Here is a 19470-nt window from a genome sequence, read left to right on the forward strand (position 1 = left end):
CCCCCAGACCCGACACACCCAGTGGCCAGCTTGAGGCCACACCAGAGCGCCATCACAAAGGATAAACTCAGCAGGCACCAGAGCTCCACTAAAGTGAATCCTGCTCCAGAGGGTCAGCCTCTGTACAATAGCTCCTCTGCTGTAGTCATAGTCCTCACGGCCAATCTGCCTGAGGGTCAATCTCTCTCACTGATGTGCCAACAGCAATCAAGGTTCAACTACAAAAAGAGGGCACACACAACCCATATAAGGGACACACTTGGAGCACTAGACTCAAGTGACTGGGGAGACTGTACCATTGGGCCCCACAGGACACCTACTACATAAGGCCCTCTACCAACATAGCAGCTCTATCTAATACACAGAAACAAACACGAGGAGGTAGCTAAAATGAGGACACAAAGAAATATGTCCCAAATGAAAGAATAGAACAAAACTCCAGAAAAAGAACTAAATAAAATGGAGACGAGCAATCTACCAGACACAGAGTTCAAAACACTGGTTATAAGGATGCTCAATGAATGTAGGGGAAAAGCAGATGAACTCAGTGAGAACTTTAACAAAGAGATAGGAAACATAAAAATGGAGACAGAAAACATAAAAAAGAACCAGTCAGAAATGAGGAATACAGTAACTGAAATAAAGAATACATTAAAGGGAACCAAGAGTAGATTAGATGAAGCAGAGGACTGAATCAGTCATTTGGTAAGACATCAGAAAACACCCAATCAGAACAGCAAGAAAAAAAAAAAGAATCCAAAAAAATGAGGACAGTTTAAAGGACCTCTGGACAATATCAAGTGTATCAACTTTCGCATAATAGGGGTCCCAGAGGAGAACAGAGAGACAGAGCAAAGAATCGAAAAGCTACCTGAAGAAATAATGAGGGAAATTTCCCTAACCTAGTGAAGGAAACAGGCATACAAATCCAGGAAGCGCAGAAACTCCCAAACAAGATGAACCCAAAGAGGCCCACAGCAAGGCAGAAACTCCCAAACAAGATGAACCCAAAGAGGTCCACAGTAAGACGCATCATAATTAAAATGCCAAAGATGAAAGACAAAGAATCTTAAAAGTAACAAGAAAAAAGCAGGTAGTTACTTACAAAGGAGTTCCCAATAAGACTGTCAGCCGATTTCTTAAAAGAAACTTTGTAGGCCAGACGGACTGGCATTAAATTTTCAAAGTAATGAAAAGCAGGGACCTACTCTATCCAGCAAGGCTACCATTTAGAATTGAAGGACAGATAAAGGGCTTCCCAGGCAAGAAAAACCTAAAAGAGCTCATCATCACCAAACCAGTATTACAAGAAATGTTAAAGGGACTTTGAGGAGTGGGAGGAGAAGGGAGAAGGGGAGGGTAAAAAATATGACAAATAAAATGGCAATAACTACATACCTATCAACAATAACTTTAAATGTAAATGGATTAAGTGCTCTAATCAAAAACATAGGGTGGCTGAATGGATAAGAAAACAAGTACCATACATATGCTGCCTACGAGAGACTCACTTCAAATCCAAAGACACACAGACTGAAAGTAAAGGAATGGAAAAAAGATATTTCATGAAAATAGAAACAAACAAACAAACAAACAAAGATGGGGGCAGCAATTACCAGATAAAATAGACTTTAAAACAAAGGCTATCACAAGATATAAAGAAGGACTCAACACTTAGGCTTCTGGATATTTATTTGAAAGAACCCAAAACACTAATTCAAAAAGACACATGCATCCCTATGCTCATTGTGGCATTACTTACAATAGCTATGATATAGAAGCAACCTAAGTGTCCATCAGTAGAGGAATGGATAATGAAGAGGTGGTACATATTTACGTAACCATAAAAAATAAGGAAATCTTGCTATCTGCAACATAGGTAAACCTAGAAGGTATTACACTAAGTGAAGTAAGTCAGAGAAAGACAAATACCATGTGATTTCACTTACATGTAGAATCTAAAAAACAAAATAAATGAACAAAATAATAGAAACAAACTCTCAGATAGAACATTTTGATGGTTGTCAGATGGGAGGGGCATGGGGAGATGAATGAAAAAGGGAAAGGGATTAAGATATGCAGTTATAGAAACAGTCACTGGGATGTAAAGTACAGTATAGGAAATATTATTGATAATATTGTAATAACTATGCATGGTGTCAGATGGGTACTAGACTTAGGGTGATTACTTCATAAGTTATATAAATGTCTAATCACTATGTTGTACACCTGAAACTAACATAATATTGTATGCGAATTGAAAAAATTATTACAAAACAAAATTCATTAAAAAATAAAAAATTTTATTAAAAAATTTAGTTATATTCTACTTATAAGAAGTACATATATTTATAAGTATTTGTTGTTCCGAATGGCAGGATTTCCTTTTTATGGCTAAATAATATTTCACTGATATATATATATATATATATATATATATATATATATCCATACACATATATATACACATATATATCCATTTATCTGTTAATGGACATTTTCTTTATCTATCTGTTGATGGACATTAGATCTAAAAGTTCTCATCACAGAAAAATAAATTTGAAACTATGTAAGGTGACAGACATTAATGAAACTTAATGAGGTAATCATTTGTAATACACACACACACACACACACACACACACACACGTCAAATAATTATGTTGCACACCTTAAACTGATACAAAATTATATATTTAGAAGAACTACAAAATATGCACTTTTGAAGTGCACATGAAATATTTACCAAAATTGACCATATAATGGGATCAAGCAAATCTTAGCAAATTTCAAAGGATAAAGTCATATAGTACATGTTCTAAAGATAATAAAAGTAAGCTAGAAAGCAATAATGAAAAGATAATAAACATTTTTAAATGTTTGGAAATTAAGTGGCACATTTCTAAACGACCCATGAGTTAAAGAAGAAATCACAATGGAAATCAGAGAGTATTTTGAACTGAATGATTATGAACAAAATTTCAGAGGTACAGCCAAAGCTGTGCCTAGTTAAAAATTTAGAGCCTTAGTGCTCTAAAAGGAAGCCTGAAAAAAAATCAATGAAAATATCAATTTCAAGAAGTTAGAAAAAAGTCAGCAAATTAAATCCAAAGAAAGTATGGACCTAGTAAAGAAAAGAGCAGAAATTAATGAAATAGAAAACAAATATAAAATAGAGAAAATCAATAAAGCCCAAAACTGATCCTTGATAGAACTTTGGCAAGACTGTTCAAGAAAATAAGAGAAAAGCCATATGAAAAAAGTAATAAATACTACTAAAAATTCTACCTATATTGAAAGACAATAGAGGATATAAAAATTTTTTTGACAATTTTTTGAAACAAACAAAAACATGTTACCCAAATCGACACAAGAAGAATATAGTTATTTTCATATTTTCCTTAATGTTATTTAAAAATCTCTCACCAAGAAAACTTTAGGCCAATGGTTTCACCTGTGACGTCTTTCATATATTTAAGAAAGAAATAATACCAATTTTACATAAACTCTTCCAAAGAACAGATACATAAATAACAGTTCCCAGCTCCTTTAATGAAGCTAGTATAACCCTGTTACCAAAACTCCACAAGGAAAATGATAGGCCAATATTTCTCAGGAAATTAGATGCAAATATTTGAAAAAATATTAGCAACTGAATCTAGTGATATGTAACTAATACATCAAGACCAAGTTGGATTTATTCCAAGAATACAGTTGGTTTAACATTTAAAAATCAACATAATTCACCATAGTCAAAAAATAAAGCTGGAACATTATGATTATCACAAAAAAGCAACTGATAAAACCTAACACCAGTTCATGATACAAATTTTCATTAAGACAGGAACAGAAAGGAACTTTAATTTGATAAAGCATACCTACAAAAAAATCTCAGAGCAAACATCATACTTAAGGATATTACATTGAAAATTTCCCAAGACTGGGATTGAGTTAAGGATGTCCACTGTCACCATTTCTATTCCATACTGTACTGGAGATTTAGCCAATTCAATAAGAAGGGGCAAAAAAAAAAAAAAGCCAAAAGGTAAATTACATGAGCAGACTGAGCTCTGGGTATGGGATAAGGGGGCAGGACAGGGGCAACAGGGCAGGCGGAGCGTGGGGGAGAAATCTGAACCAATTTCAAATTGTAAAGCACTATACCTTAAATTCCTATCTTAAGCTTCTCTGATCCTCCTTACAAACCTGTAGGTTAGAAGAAGCAGGTACTACTTACCTCTACTTTGAAGATGACATACTAAAGCTCACAGAAGTAAACTTATTAGTCTAAGTTCACTCTTTAAGAAGCAAAAGGCAATATGGGGATTGACACAAGAAGTGAGTGTTTAAATATATTTCTTTTCAATATGTTATCTCACAGAAAGGGAGCTCGAAAAGTTCAAAGGGAGATTTTGTCCAGAACTTGCTATTAGATCTCTCAAAGTTACATGAAGTTGCCATTTAACTCTCTAGAATTTGTTTTTCTTCCATATCTAGGAATTTGGAAACATGGTAAGCTGAAATGGCAGACAAGTTCTCTCTGACATGAAATGCACAGAAATGCCATAAAATATAAAATAAATGAATAAATAAAGAAGACACATTCAAAAGAAAGAATGGGAAATTCCCAGAAGCCAGAAATGAAGAAAGAACTTAAAATCAGAGTGAGAAATGGGAACTGACCTAGATTCAGATATAGTTTCAGGGGCTGGTCCCTGGAGTTTTAGTGCCCATCCAGGAATAGAGATCTGTTTTCCAGCTTTTATATGTGGGTGAATGACAAAGACAAAACTGTATTTCCCTTCAGAAATCTAGACTGTTGATGAGCTGCCCAGTCAGTAAAAGAGAATAGGAAAAACTCTATCCACTAGCTCAGAAAAGCAGAAAAGACTTTGTCAGGAACCTCAGGTAGGGTGGCAGAGAGTAGATAAAAGGTCTGCAAAAAATGAAAACCTCAGGCCCATGTTACAATCAGATATTAGGGGAAACATGATCTAGATGGCAAGGAAACCCTAGCTGAGAAATTTTAAGGACCACTGAAAACCCAAGGGCTCTGACAGCAACAGAATTAAAAGGCACAGCATATAGGACTTCCACAAGGAAGAGGAAAAAAAATCCCGCTGAAGATGTGATCATCTTCGAAGAATTACAAACCATACAAAAAGACACATTTTCATAGAGTCAAGATATATAGCAAGTAGGATATCTATTACCCACCCTGAAAAAAAAAAGAACGATCCAAAAGAAACCATAACATAGTATGTTTAAATAGTATGTTTAAAATGATTAAAAAAGAAATAGAAGAAAAAAGAAAAAAAAGTAAAAAGAAAAAAAAGTAAAAAGAAGAAAAGTAAAACCATAACGAAAGGTCAGGATATTTTGAAAATTTTTGATATTTGAAAAAGAATCAAAAAGAACATCTAAAAATTATAGTTACTAACATAAAAAATTGAGTAGATATAGTAAAAAGCAGATTAGACACAGGTAAAGAGATTCTTAGTTAACTGGAAGGTAGACAGTACTATATTATCCAGAATGCACCAAGGAGAAAGAAAGAATAAAGAACATGGAAGTGCAGTTAGAAGATATAGAGGACAAAAATCTAACAGAAGTTGAAAAAAAAGAGAATGAAGGATGACAAACATTTTGAAAAATGAAGACAGGCATGAGAAGAACAACTTCTGAATAGGATGACTAAAAGCTAATCCACACCTGGATATAGGTTAGCAAAACTACAGAACATTAAAGATTACAAAAAAAATATTTTAAAAGCAACTAGAGAGAAGAAATTATCTTAAAAAGTAATAATTATTAGTCTGACAAGATTCTGTTTTACTTTCAAAAAATTATTTTAATCTGGTTCTGAAACCTAACCAAACTTTTTATCATTTTACTATTTGTGCAAGAACTCTCAGAATGTATAACTAATTGAACTACTTGCATGCATAAGAAATTTCCAATGAAAACATGTTTTATATCTTTCAAAAAGCAGGCTCTGCAGTCATACTACAGCACCTTGAGGAATAGCTTAAGGAAGAGAATATTTCTTCTTTACAATAACATGTTTACTTTTTATTTGTCTAGTTCCTGGTGATGCCCCAATGATACAATATATTTGATGTATTTGATAGAAACTCATTTGAAGAATTTTCTTGCAAACTTGACACAGGAAAGGTTTCACCTAAATTAACATGGTTGTTGACATTTGTAAATAGTTCCGTAAAAGATGCTTTTTGCACTGAGCACAGAGCAATCTCTAAAGCAGCTGTTTGTGAAGATGAAGTACTTATTAAGAGACCTCTGCTTTTCTTACCAGGAGTACTGGAATTTGTGTTATTTAAATGTATATCAATACTTTCATTTATGGAATATCAAGTTAAAGAAATTAAAAGTAGTATACAGACTCATTTCCTATTTCTTGAAGATGTAAAGAGGCAAACAAAAAAAGAGAGGTGAACAAATCAAGAGAGAAAGAGAGAGCATGTGCAAGGCTATATAAGTCACAGACTGTGGAACAAGAGCTTCGAAGAACCGAAGAAAAATAACTGTCAATCTAGCTACCTACCATTCCTTCCCTATTTATTTCTTAACTCAGTGGAGAGAGTATGCCAGCAGAACAGACTCTTGGACAGGACTAGCTGGAATTAGCAAACACTAACAATATCTGGGAAGATATTTAATTCAGTGGAAACTGCACCTATGTTTCCTAAATGTGAGGAGGAATAAATGACCTACACATAAAGCTCCAGAAGCTTTGCCTTTGCAGTATATTTCTAGCCGAAAGTCGTATGTCTCCTCTAGTGGCAAAGCCTTAGGCAGAATTATTTATGGAATATGTAAACTCCAGATGTACAGCATAGTAATTAAAACTTAAGTCTCTGGATTCAGACTAAGAGTGATAAAACCTTGACTCTGCTTTGTTATGCACTGACTGAATTTCGCCAAGTTACCTTTCTTCTCTATGCCTTAGTTTATGCAGCTATATCTCAGTTTAAAAAAGATTAAGTAAGCAAAGACAGGTAAAACATTTGGCATACTACCCAGCACAGAGCAGGTGTTAATAAAGACCGGCTATTATCATTACTTAATCTTGACCACAGTACTGTAATTCGATAATTATAGTTTGAATGAGTTATCTTTAATATGACTACTAAAAAACTAAAATTAGGAAACATACCCTGACATCTACGGAGCAGCCTACAGTCCATGACGGATTTCCCAGTACTTGATTTTGACACAGAAGATGAACTAGTGAAGATTTCCCAACACCTATAAAAGATACAAGAGCACATGAATCATGCTGAAATCAATTATGGCAAAAGTATGACTGAGAATATGCAGTTATGGTATGTATAGTTGTTTAAAGGGTGTTCACACGATACCATTTAATAAGCTTTATTAATAAACAGATAGTTGAGGAAAGTGGGCCTCTAAAATTTCACATCAGAATTACACAAGGCTTGTTAAAACACAGAATGCTGGGTCTTGTCCTCAGAGTTTCTGATTCTGCAGGTCTGTCATGGAGCTCAAACTTTTTGCACTTCTAACAAACTTCCTGGTGGTTGTTAGTTAATGATACTAGTCCAGGAGCCTCACTTTGAGAGCTACTGCTCTAGGACAATTTCACTTGAATACATCTCTTTCCATTGAATGGTTTCATCTATTGAGCCTTTCATCAGAACTGTAGAATATTAACAAATCTTGGAGGTAATCCTCTGTTGACTGACAATGGAGAGAATCCTTCCATAGCACCCTGTTAGATGGTCTTCAAGACTGTTCTTGTACAATGTCTATGACAGGGACTCACCATTTCACAATTCCTATTTAGACACTCTAGTTCAACCACATGGAAAAAGAGAACCTTACTCCCTCTTCTATATCACGGCCCTTTACTTTAAGGCAGCACTTGATTTTCTTTTAGAACTCTTGAGTTCAGGACAACCGAGGATTTGGAGATCTGCATGAAGAAGAAAGAAAATGAGCTCTCCTTCATTTAAGTAATCTGTCAAGGGTGAATTAATCTGTCAAGACCAGCATCATTCTAGTTTTAAAATCTTTTCTGACTCCTTGTACATCCATGTATAGTCACTCATTCAATTAATAGCATTTTGATGCCATTATGACAAGCACAGTTGGTGAATCTTTATGCATCATTAGTTGTATCAAAACTTTAGACCATTTCTTTGTGTGTATTATTGTATATGAACATCTCACTTATGTTTATTTTCTATTATAAAAAGTTACCTTTATAGTCTACGGCCATGCTACCCTGAACAAGCCTGATCCCGTCTGATCTTGGAAGCTAAACAGGGTTGGGCCTGGTTAGTACTTGGATGGGAAACTACCTAGGAAGACTAGGTGCTGTAGGTATATTAAAAAAAAAAAAAATAAGGGATTGTAAGCTGACAAGGTCCTTGCAATCTGTGAGGTCAACCAAAGGTTGCCTCACCTAAAAAAAAGAAAAAAAAGTTACCTTTACAAACAATCTAGAAAATATTTTTTAAAAAAGAGAAAAAACCACCTAAAGAGCACTACTGTCAACATGTAGGTTTACTTAATTCCATAAGCAGTTTTTGCATATGCAGGTTTTTACCGTGACTATATACATGGCGTACTTAAAAAACAATAACACGTAAGCCTTTGTTTACACAGCTGGTTCTGTCTGGAATATCCTACCTATGCCCCTCCTCCATTTCTCCTTCTCTATTGGCCTAGTGAATTAATCTGTCAAGACCAGGATCATTCTAGTTATAAAATCTTTCCTGATTAAGCACATCATCCACCATATTCTGGGTCCCCACTGTATTCTCTACATTTTTCTACAGAACGCTTAAAATAGATTATTACACTTGTTTGTTTATAGGTGTTATGCCCTCTGTCTAGTTTTGACTTTTTTGAGGATCGGCATGGGGTTTTACTGATTTTTTTCCAGTGCTCAGAAGAGGGCTGTAATTAGTTTTTATTTAGTGACTAAAATTTTCCATGTTATTACAGAATCTTCCTAAACATGTTTATTGTTTCCACTGTAGTTCAGACATAGCAATTTACTTAACCATTTCCTCATTATTAGATATTTAGGGTGTTTTGAAATTTTCACTATGCTAAGAAAAGATTTGTTTAAACTTTCATTTAAAATTAAAATTATTTCCTTAGTATAATTTCCCAGAAGTGAAATTAATATGTAAAAGGAAATGAACATTTAAAGTTATTTATTTATTTATTTTTGGTGGTGGGTGGCAGTGGTGCTGAAAAGTTCTTGATATATACCAACAACTTTCATCTGGTTACTCCGCCATCAGTCATGCACATTTGCCTGAATCAATGAATGAACTCCTATAAATAGTATGGTCTTGTTGTACCTCAGCAATATCATGTATTTGCTTTCTTCATCTCTGTTAATTTGAAAAGAGAAAAAAAAGTAACATCTTGCTTTAGTTTGCATTTCTTTACCTCCAGGTAAAGATATACATTACTATATTTGTTAATCAGTTGTCTTTCCTCTCTTACAAATTACCTATTGATGTGCTCTGCCCATTTATCTATTGAGTTTTAGTGTTTTCAGATTACATGACTTCTTTAGATATTAGTGAAACATTTGGCTAATATATTTCCCCAGGTTTCCCTTTTATTCTTTTCATTTTTTGCAAAGACATTGAAGTTTTTTGTGTACTCAAACTTGGCTTTGTCTTTGTATTTATTGCACAGCATCCATGTACGATCTTTAGGGCATATTGTTTTTTGTATTTGCATGTATATATCTAGGCATTTAATTACTAGCTTGATGCAAAGCTTGAGCTTCTAGTTAAGCTTAACTGTATCAAAGTAAGCATCTTTATGCAGTAACATTGCATAGCTCTCCATAAATTAACTGCTTTGGGTGATGAGTTGGCTAAACAGGAAGAAAAATTGAAGCACCAGAAATAATGGCTATTTATTTCTTTAAGAATTTTTGGAGGTTATAATTCTGTTTTCACCGTTGAACTAAATTAGATTTTAAAAATGCACTGATTTGCTGTGGTAAAAGGCCCAATATAATTAAATAAATATCAACTCCAAATATAGTTGTTGGTAATGTATTACGCTCATCCCTTATCTCTGAAAGAACAAAGAGAAGTCGGTATGTGCAGGTCAGTGAGACTTTCACAATTCCTTACTAAATTATCAAATATCTCTAGGGATACAAAACAAATCTCTAAATCCCAAATCATTCCTTTATATATTGGTAAAGTCTTCAAAATTTCATGAGGGAAATAGGGTGTTATTCAAAAGTAAACTTTGAAGTTTGAATACGAAGGCAGATGAATTGTAAAAAGTATATTCTAACCTGTCAGATAGCAAATCACTATTAAAAGGGAACTGATAAAAAGGCAACAACTGACTTTGCACATATTGTCTAATATCAGTGAATGTGTGACAAGATCAATCACTTTCCCGATGCACATGGCTGTGTTTTCTGTTTTACAACTAAACTATAATGAAAAAAAATCTTACTAATTGCCTGATCATTTTTCCACATTTAATAAAGCAGCCAGTTCAACCCTGTTATGTAATGCATTGATTCCACAGTTATAACCCCAGCACCTAGTATAGTGCTTGCTATATAGTAGGTAAAGTATTTTTGGAAAAATAAAATCGACTAGTTCCAACAACATGTAGCACAAACAGATAATGAGATGAAATAGAAAAGGGAATTATGAAAAGAGAGAACACCCACTTCAAATTACATGAAACTATGTTAGCTCTGTATTTCAGTTCTAAATTCTACTTGATACCTACCAAATCCCTTTAGACCACCATTACTTCCTTCAACTGTAAAACTGAGTGATTTTATTAACTTCAGTACCACTTCAAGCTAAAGAACTGGAGTTGACATAAATGGATTTTGTTTAGAATTTCATAATGCAACTTCAAGGGAATTTTAAATATGCTCTCTGTAAAATATTTTGTTAATGTAAGTAATCTTCAGGCAATGTGAAAATGTTCTCAACCTTTTCTTCTCCCTGACAATGTTATTTAGTTCTGTAAGGGTAGTTTTCAAGCTCTTTGGGGTATATCCTCTCTACCTCCAAGCATCAGGAACAATGACTTTGCTCACAACACACATTCAAAGATTAACTTCAAAAAAGCACATCTATGAACTGAAAGGTTAGCATTTATTCTAAATTCTTAAGGAGCATAGGAGGGGAGGCTATGCTGAGAAAGAGAATGATAGTAAGGTGGGAAGAGGAAATGCAGACTTCAATATTTTTCAAATGCCAAGGCGTCAAAAGAAGAATTTTAACACTAGGACTAAAGTGGGCTCAGCTTTAAGTTCTAGCTACTACATAATATGGCCCTTATCTTAATTTCTCTATTTCTTGCAATCTAGCATGTAACAGGTTTTCAATTAAGATTAAAGACAGCAAAGAAATCAAGAAGCCCAGCTGACAGTAAAACAGGACTACCATCCAATATTTCATTTTATAATATAGCTTAGTGTTTAAGTACGTGGACTCTGGTTCAAACCGGTTCTGTCATCCACATCTCTCTGCTTCATTTCTCATTTGTAGAATGGGGTAATATGGCTGATCTCAGTATTAAATAAGTTAATATATCAAAGCACTTGGAACAGTTTCATTGTTCTTAAGTGCACGTTTGACTTCTTTAATGAACAAATCTCTTGAAGGCACAGTCCTAACTTCTGTCTTAGCACGACACCCAATACAATACTCAGTCTCCCTATCTTTTAAAACAAAGGAATTGACAATACACGCTATGCTACGGTCGCCCTGGAGACTGACGTGGAAAAATGGGAAGGCCTAGAAGTACCGGGACTCCGCGCCCATCCGCGGGACGCCATCACTTCGTCAACCAGAACAAAGTCCTCTGGGAAGTGTAGTCTTTCGGCCTTGAGAGAGATTTGGGCCTCAGGTCGGAGCCAGTTAGTTGGAGGGGATCGGAAGTAGTAGTTATCGGATAACTCAAAAGTCTCGGGAGCCCCAGAGGTGGGTTAAGCAGCTCACCTGAGTCTCCCAATACCAGTACCTTCACCCGATCCAGGGACGCCATCTTGCTACTGCCTTCCTGGGGTTAACGCCTGTTCCGGATTGTAGGCCAATCAGAGCTGGGTATGGAGGCAAAGCCTTCACTTTCATTGGCCAATCAGTGTAACTGTCTTGATTGACGTCTTCACTGTGCTGATTGGCCGGCCTGGGTAAAAGTAGCGGGTGGTTTCCAAAGCTGGTCGCAGGAATAAAGCGTGTTCTTTGTCGCACGAGTGGCGTGGCGCGTTTAAGCCGGTAGTTGAGGCGCTGAGGGAAGCTGTAGTGGGAGTGTTCGAGGATTCGCTTTGGTAAACCTTATTCCCTGTTCCTTGTTCTCGGTTCCCTGTCCCGGAGTCGCATTTCATGATTTCTCCCCCTTTTCGCTCCTTCTTAGTTAACCTCCTCCCCATAGTCCTTCAAAGAACCATTGACCCCGGAGCGGCCCTTGTGCGACCTCGGGTAGGACGAGCTTGGCTGTGCCGAGTGTGGCCCCTGGACTCGGTCGGCAGAGTCCAAGGGAATTTGGGGTCTCCCAGTGGAGAGGAGTGATCATTACTGAACCGGCTCGTGGAGAGCAGCAGGGTTTAGAGGTTTCGCGGTGGTAAGCAGCTTCATCTATGAAGGCGTGGAGAGTACCATGAAATAATGGTAACAGAAAACCACAGTTAAATGTATAGGATCCAAGTTTTTCTAGAACTGAAATAGTAGTATACTGAAATAGCCTAACTGCTCCATCTTCTTTCTCCTTTTATTTTACACCCTGCAGTCAGCATAATCTCAAAATTGCAAATTTAACCCTGTTACTTCCTATATAAAACCATTTGAAGTTTAAGAGTGTTTCCAATAGCCTGTCTTTTTCTACTCTGGAAGCAGCAGTGGAGAAAGTAAATTAGGGGGAAGCCGGCAGGGTAGGCATGTTGGAAGAACACGTGCTTAGCAGATCTATTGAAAGTTTTATGGAAGTACTTGACTAGCTGTGCTGGATGCTGGAAAGTCGGTGGTGAGCAAGATTAAGTTCCTAGAGTCAGAGATACTCATGGAGAAGTACAATTCTATTCACTGCAACAAAGAAGTTTGGGAAAGAGCTATGGGAATTTGTGAAAGGGCAAAATACTAAACTACTAAGGGGAATCCGGGAAAGTCTCTCTGAGGAAATGTCATTTGAGATGTGAAGGATTATTAGGAGAAGAGAATTCAGGCAGAGAACAGCGTGTGCGAAGGCCTGGATGTGGGGAAGACATCTGTGGCTGCTGGAATTGAGATGAGGCTGACAAGAGTAGACAATGTGGAGAATGCATTCATTTCCATTTTGTTTCTTCAGCTCTACCTGGTATACAGTAGTTCTTCAGTGTTTGTATGATTAGAATACATGTGATTCAAAAATAAAATCAACTGTGCTGGGCAGGGAGGTAGGTGAGACTGGAAGGTGACTGAGACTCTGAAGCTAGAAAGAAGAAACGAGCTTACCCTAGGAGGTTCCACTCTTAAAAAATTTCTAGAAGCAGCCAAGCTCTTTTCCTGTTTAAAAGTGACAGCTGCTTTTCAGCTTCAGCTTACTGTTTCCATGTGGGAACACGGTCTCACTTTTCCTCAGATATTTCCCATTTTCAAGAGGAGCTGAAAGTTGAGATTTATGTGAAATCCCACTATTTTTAAATGTTGACAAATACAGAAAATTTGCAAAACATTTTTTGGGTCAGATAGTGTGGCAGAGGCTGCCACTTTGAGACTTCTGACCTAAGTAATGGAGAGATTGAGTAGGAGGGTAAGCATATGTGGAGAAGTTGAAGTGATGGAGGAGAGAAGGCAGTGTGGACAGGAAGGAAGATTTTAGAATGTAGAGATTTTGAACAAGGCGACACATCATGACTCCTTTCCTGAGCTTCAGTTTCGTTTGTTCAGCTACCTGTTGGACATCTTTGCAGGAGTAGTATTTCCTAGGCAACTAAAAGTGAATGCTGCATTTTTTACCAAATCTGTTCCTCTTCAGGTATAACCTATTTTTCATAGTACTTTTCTGGTTACACTGGCTTGAAACAAATAGCTATATGTTATTATTTAATAAAATATTATTGTTTGATGGGTATAGTGTTTTTTATGAGATGAAAAGAGTTATGGAGATGGATAGTGGTGATAGTTATACAACAATATGGATGTATAATACCACTGAACTGTATACTTAAAAATGGCTAATTGGCAAATTTTGTGTGTATTTTACCACAATAAAACATTATTTAAAAAATAGTTATTTAAAATTTTTCTATTCTCTTATTCTATTTCTAGTATGTTCTTGGGTCCTTTTGATTTTGTTTCTATAATAGTTTCATTCATCTTGTTCTCCTGCAAGTTTTTGCTCTTTCTTAGTTCAGATTTGATTAGCCCCTAATGCTTCCACAGTGCCTCCATCTTCATTTACCTCAATCCATTACTCATATTATTGTAAGAGTCACTTTTCTAAATAGATCTTACTATGAATGCCAGTACTTAATGGAACTCTTATGATGCCAACCCCAAAATGAGAATTCATGTACATGAATTAATCCCCATATCAACTCCACAAGGAAGGCCCTGTTAATCACTTTTTATACATGAGGAACCTGAGACAGAAGTTTCCAAGGTCTCAGGCTAAGAAATACTGGAACTGAGATTCAAAACCCCAAACCATTAGACTGCAGAATCCTCATGTTACTCCCTTGCTGAATAAGTGGCAAAGGGTCCTACCCCTACAGGGTGTGCATCTGCAGGATATGTAATAGCCAGGCACCAGATTTGTGTGGAGCAGTGACTTTTTCTGTTTATTAGAGTCCCCTAAAGAGCTTCTAAAATAAGATGATGCCCAGTCTGACCCTCCCAGACCAGCTGAAACAGAATCTCTGGGAATGGGACCAAGGTGGGTACTTTTAAATGTTCCCCAGATGATTCTACTTTACAGCTAGTGTTGAAAACCATTAGTTTCAGAAAATAAGAGTGTATGCAGTGGGAGGTTAGAGGAATACAATAGTAGGAAATAATACTGGAAAAAGTAGATTATTTTGACATTTGTATGACATCTTTTCATCTGTTGGATGTTTCTGAAGCCATGAATTGTGTTCTGCTAATTGTTGAGCATATAAAAAAACAAGCAAAGCAAAACTGGGTTCAAGTACAATGTATAGACTAAATTGGAAAGGAGGACAAAGTGCATGTGATAGTATGTTATGATACTACTTTTGTGTTGAACCCAGGCACTTCCTTGATGCCCTTGAGCCTTGGGCTAGCAGGAAGTCTCTAAGACCACAGGTTTGGATCTAGGTGCTACTTTGTTTTCTCATATGTAGTCATGCTTGAGTATTTAACAATATGAAATATTATTATTACTATTTTTTCTTTATTATAGGTAGGGCCTATAACATATATAATTTTCTGCTAATTTTTAAACCAATCATATATATTATTATAAAAGTGAATGAATTGGTGTAAGCAAACATAGTCTTTCTTAGCCTTATATTCCCCCCTCAAAAAAAATGTGTATAGATTGGTTATTTAGGAATATCTTTTTAGTATAGTACTGCAGATATAAAAATATTTCTTGTAAAAAGAGGTATTGAATCTGATAAGGTTGATAACCTCTGATTTTAAATAAAAGGTTCAGTAAAAACTAGTGTTAACAGCATAGGATTCCCTGTTGAAATAGTTCAGTGGGATGTCTTAAAAATTTCCCTATGGTGTTGAGAATTTCATTTGACATAGTCTGTGTGAATAGCCTGACCGTTTTTAGGTTGGGACATATTAAATCAATGTGGAAGCTATTCTTATTAATAAGTCCTTTCTAAGCACTTTACTTAACATTCTCATTTGTTCATCACAACAACTTCATTGAGGTTAGTATTATCTTATTTCTCAAAGAGTAAAGTGTGGCTTGAGGTGGTTTAAGGAATTTGTCAGGATCACACAGCTACTAAAACACAAATTAACTCTGAATTCTAAAGTCCAGGCTTTTTAATAATCACATGAAAGTCTAGTGCATACCATTTTGGGCTTCTAAAAGACAGCTTTTGGGTCATGACATAAGAATTGGATACAATTACTTTGTTCTGCAAGGGATCCAATATTTAAGTATATCTTTTTTTAAATTAAATTAATTATTTTAATAGTGACATTTGTTAATAAAATCCAGTAAGTTTCATCTGTACACTTTAACAGTATTTTTTTTTTTTTTTTTTTAAGAACTGTATGGTGTTCAGTTAATTGGTCATCAAATTTAACTGCAAGGTTGGTAAAACTGTTTGGATCTAAGTGTTACCTTCATACTTATAACAGTAATTTTGCCAAACACCCCAACTGGTGACTATTTATGTGTTGTTTTGTTGTGATTTTTATTGTGAGAGCATGACTATGTAAAGCATTCTAGAATCTACCTTGGCAGAAAATCTTTATTTGGGAAATAAAGACACTCTAGGGATAGGCTAACTGCTAGGCTTCTTGGGGGGTTTCCAGCATTCCCAAAGATTTATAGCATCAAGAATAGTGAGACTTCATTTAGCTTTTTTGTGTTTCTCTTTCTGAAATAAATTGTGCTTCATATAATTTATCATTGCTATAACAAATAAGTTGTTTTTTGGAATCAAGCACACTGTAGATCATGAAAATCGCCATTTAAGAAACATGCTAAGCTTTTTAGGTGTAATCTTTTGTGTGCTCTAGAACAGTGGTCCCCAACCTTTTTGGCACCAGGGACCTGGTGCACCTATGAGAACCTAATGCCTGATCTTAGGTAGAGCTGAGGCGGTGATGCTAGTCCTGGGAAGCGGCTGCAAATACAGGTGAAGTTTCCCTTGCTGGCCTGCTCGCTCAACAGCCACTCACTTCCTGCTGTGCAGCCCAGTTCCTAACAGGCCATAGACAGTACCCAGGGATTGGGGACCCCTGCTCTAGAAGGAAAATCTTGTTCTCTGTTAAATGTTTAGGCATTTAAGTCTTTTAAAATGATGAGTACTTTTATGACACTCCAAGGTAGCTACCTAATGGGTTGATTATTCTAGATTTAAGATGATTATTATGTTCTTATTATGCCTAGGTAATCTTCTCTTTTTTTCCAAATTTAGTACATTTAAAGTTGAAGTTTGCTGCTCAAAATGGCAGACCCAGATGTCCTCACTGAGGTTCCTGCAGCACTGAAGAGGTTAGCCAAATATGTGATCCGGGGGTTTTATGGCATTGAGCATGCTTTGGCCTTGGACATCTTGATCCGGAACCCTTGTGTGAAAGAAGAGGATATGCTGGAGCTGCTCAAGTTTGATCGGAAGCAACTTCGATCAGTTTTGAATAATTTAAAGGGAGACAAGTTCATCAAATGCAGAATGAGGGTAGAGACTGCTGCAGATGGGAAAACCACTCGCCATAACTACTACTTTATCAATTATCGTACTCTTGTTAATGTGGTAAAATATAAATTGGACCACATGAGAAGGAGGATTGAAACTGATGAAAGAGATTCCACCAACCGGGCTTCCTTCAAATGTCCTGTCTGTAGTAGTACTTTTACAGACTTAGAAGCTAATCAGCTCTTTGATCCCATGACAGGTGAGATTTTTCCAGTTTATAAATTTTTCTTTTAAGTAACTTTTTAAAATAAAATCTGTATCCTTTTTTTTTTTAATTGATTCATCTAATTTTTAAACCAGTTATGTACATCATTATAAAAGCGAATGAACTGGTGTAAGTCAACATACAATCTTAGTCTTATTGTCTTGTTTGATCGTCATTCTACTTTCGGAAGCTTTTGCAAAGCCTTTCTCCTTCACAAGGGAGTGTACTCTTCCACCCTGGCCTTCCTACTTCTGTTCCCACCTCTACCCCTATTTACAGCTGCAGCCTAATCTGAAGGGTTGACTTCTACCACTTTGAGGCAACTTTACTATTGACTCTTCATTCAACAAATATTTGAGCACTTATTTGTGCCAGTCACTGCCACAGTTACAATACAGTATATTTAAATGCTTTGTTAGTGGAAGTGTAAAGTGCTATCAGGAGTGTATAACTAGGGCATCTAATCTGGAAAGGCCTCTGGAAGAGGTTAAATAATAACTGAGACCTAAAAGATAAGAGTTAGCCAGATGAAAAAAGAAGGGCACCCTTTCCAAGTTAACAAGTGGTTAGCTATTTAGTCTCTTAACCATTTATTAGTGGAAGAAAATTGTCAACATGATACATAATTTGCTTAATTTAAATATTTTAGTTTTAAGGATTTTTTAAAATCAGAATTTAACAAAACACGCATTTTCTAAAAATGCAATATGTTTAGCATTAACATGAGAAACTTTAAAGTGCTGAGTTGTATAGCTATTTTGTTATTTGTAAACTGGCAAAAAGACTAGTTTTGCTAATTACTCAGTGGATCAATTTTGTATTATTTTCTGGAGGTCAAAATCTGTAGGAAGAGTCAATGACGTTGGATTGTCCCTTTGTTATGGATACATTCAAGAGTATAGCTTACTTTTTAGTTCATAGATCTGTCTTTTTAAAAACTTTGAAAATGTAATTTAAACTTTCACATGAAGTGTTATATTGTAAAAAAAATTACAGATTTGTGTACATGTTTAATTTTTAGATTTTTCTATATGTTATATATTGTACATTCTAAAGAATTTTAAAATTATTTTTTAATTGGGAAATAATCCCAATATTAATTAAGATAATTGACAAAAAGAGCTAGAGATAGCCTATGATTTTTTTTCCTTATCAACTGTGAAGTCATTTTGGATGAAAAGTCATTTAAAGAATTCCCATTTGAATTAACTGTTTAATTTGAATCTAACTATTTACCTTGAATGGGCTTAACTAGGGAGTATCTTCATTATAACCATCCTGAGTATAAGAATTGCTTGCATGTGCTGTAGAGGAAAGTTGTAGAATATATCTGGAGCGCTTTCAGAATAGACTAGGAAAGTATCATGATTTTTGCTGTCCACTCTGACAAATTTTTAAAGGAACTCTGGGTTTTGGTTTTGTGATTCTCTGCAGATGTTGGTGTTACAGTGGTCATCTTCATCACTCTTGACTGCAGTGGAAGATGTTATTCTGTCCCTCAGAGAGGGCAATCTAAAGTAATGTTCTTCTACTACATTTATTCATCATTTGATTCTTGTTTAATTTTGTGAAACTTTCTAAAAGGAAGTTATTCCACTACTTATATATCAGTATTTAGATGATGCTCTTTGAATTTCACCTAGAGTTAGTGTTTGAATGAAGCTAGTTGTAAACAACAGGTGGGTGGCCTGTGGAAGAGATGGCCTAACATCCAAATATAGTCAAGTTTGTTTAAATCAGAGAGTTGAGATAGAGTAGGGGACATGAAAACATTTTATGAAAGAGAATTAAAACTGAAACAGTTGTTTCGTGCCCCGTCTGGACAAAGACTGTATTTTTATTTATGAAGGTTATGGTCAGCAGGTGGAAAGAAGGAGTT

At 35.6% G+C, this 19470-nt stretch overlaps 2 protein-coding genes and 1 pseudogene across 7 annotated transcripts in view; 2 read left to right on the plus strand and 1 right to left on the minus strand.

The window, feature by feature from the left end:
• Positions 1 to 12152, minus strand: part of RABL3 (RAB, member of RAS oncogene family like 3) — a 36420-nt gene extending 24268 nt beyond the window's left edge. The window contains exons 1-2 of the mRNA XM_039843136.1: positions 12003 to 12152; positions 7178 to 7269 (exon numbers count right to left, since the gene is read on the minus strand). Of these exons, the coding sequence (XP_039699070.1) occupies positions 7178 to 7269; positions 12003 to 12048 (138 nt within the window). The 5' untranslated portion in view covers positions 12049 to 12152. The remainder of the gene's footprint in view (positions 1 to 7177; positions 7270 to 12002) is intronic.
• On the plus strand, positions 8252 to 8370 carry LOC120586930 (uncharacterized; annotated as a pseudogene).
• A 27-nt stretch (positions 12153 to 12179) lies between the features above and the next one.
• The window catches only part of GTF2E1 (general transcription factor IIE subunit 1), a 35768-nt gene continuing 28477 nt past the window's right edge, over positions 12180 to 19470 (plus strand). The window contains exons 1-4 of one of the 6 annotated variants that reach the window (XM_039843131.1): positions 12180 to 12331; positions 14826 to 14913; positions 16230 to 16274; positions 17108 to 17585. In XM_039843131.1, the coding sequence (XP_039699065.1) occupies positions 17138 to 17585 (448 nt within the window). In that variant the 5' untranslated portion in view covers positions 12180 to 12331; positions 14826 to 14913; positions 16230 to 16274; positions 17108 to 17137. Of the gene's footprint in view, positions 12541 to 14825; positions 14914 to 16229; positions 16275 to 17107; positions 17586 to 19470 lie in introns of all 6 variants that reach the window. The other 5 variants (XM_039843132.1, XM_039843133.1, XM_039843134.1 and 2 more) reach the window with 5 other exon arrangements.

This window comes from Pteropus medius, unplaced genomic scaffold (assembly GCF_902729225.1).
Source record: "Pteropus medius unplaced genomic scaffold, Ma_sr-lr_union100, whole genome shotgun sequence".
In the NCBI taxonomy this organism is placed as follows: domain Eukaryota; kingdom Metazoa; phylum Chordata; class Mammalia; order Chiroptera; family Pteropodidae; genus Pteropus; species Pteropus medius.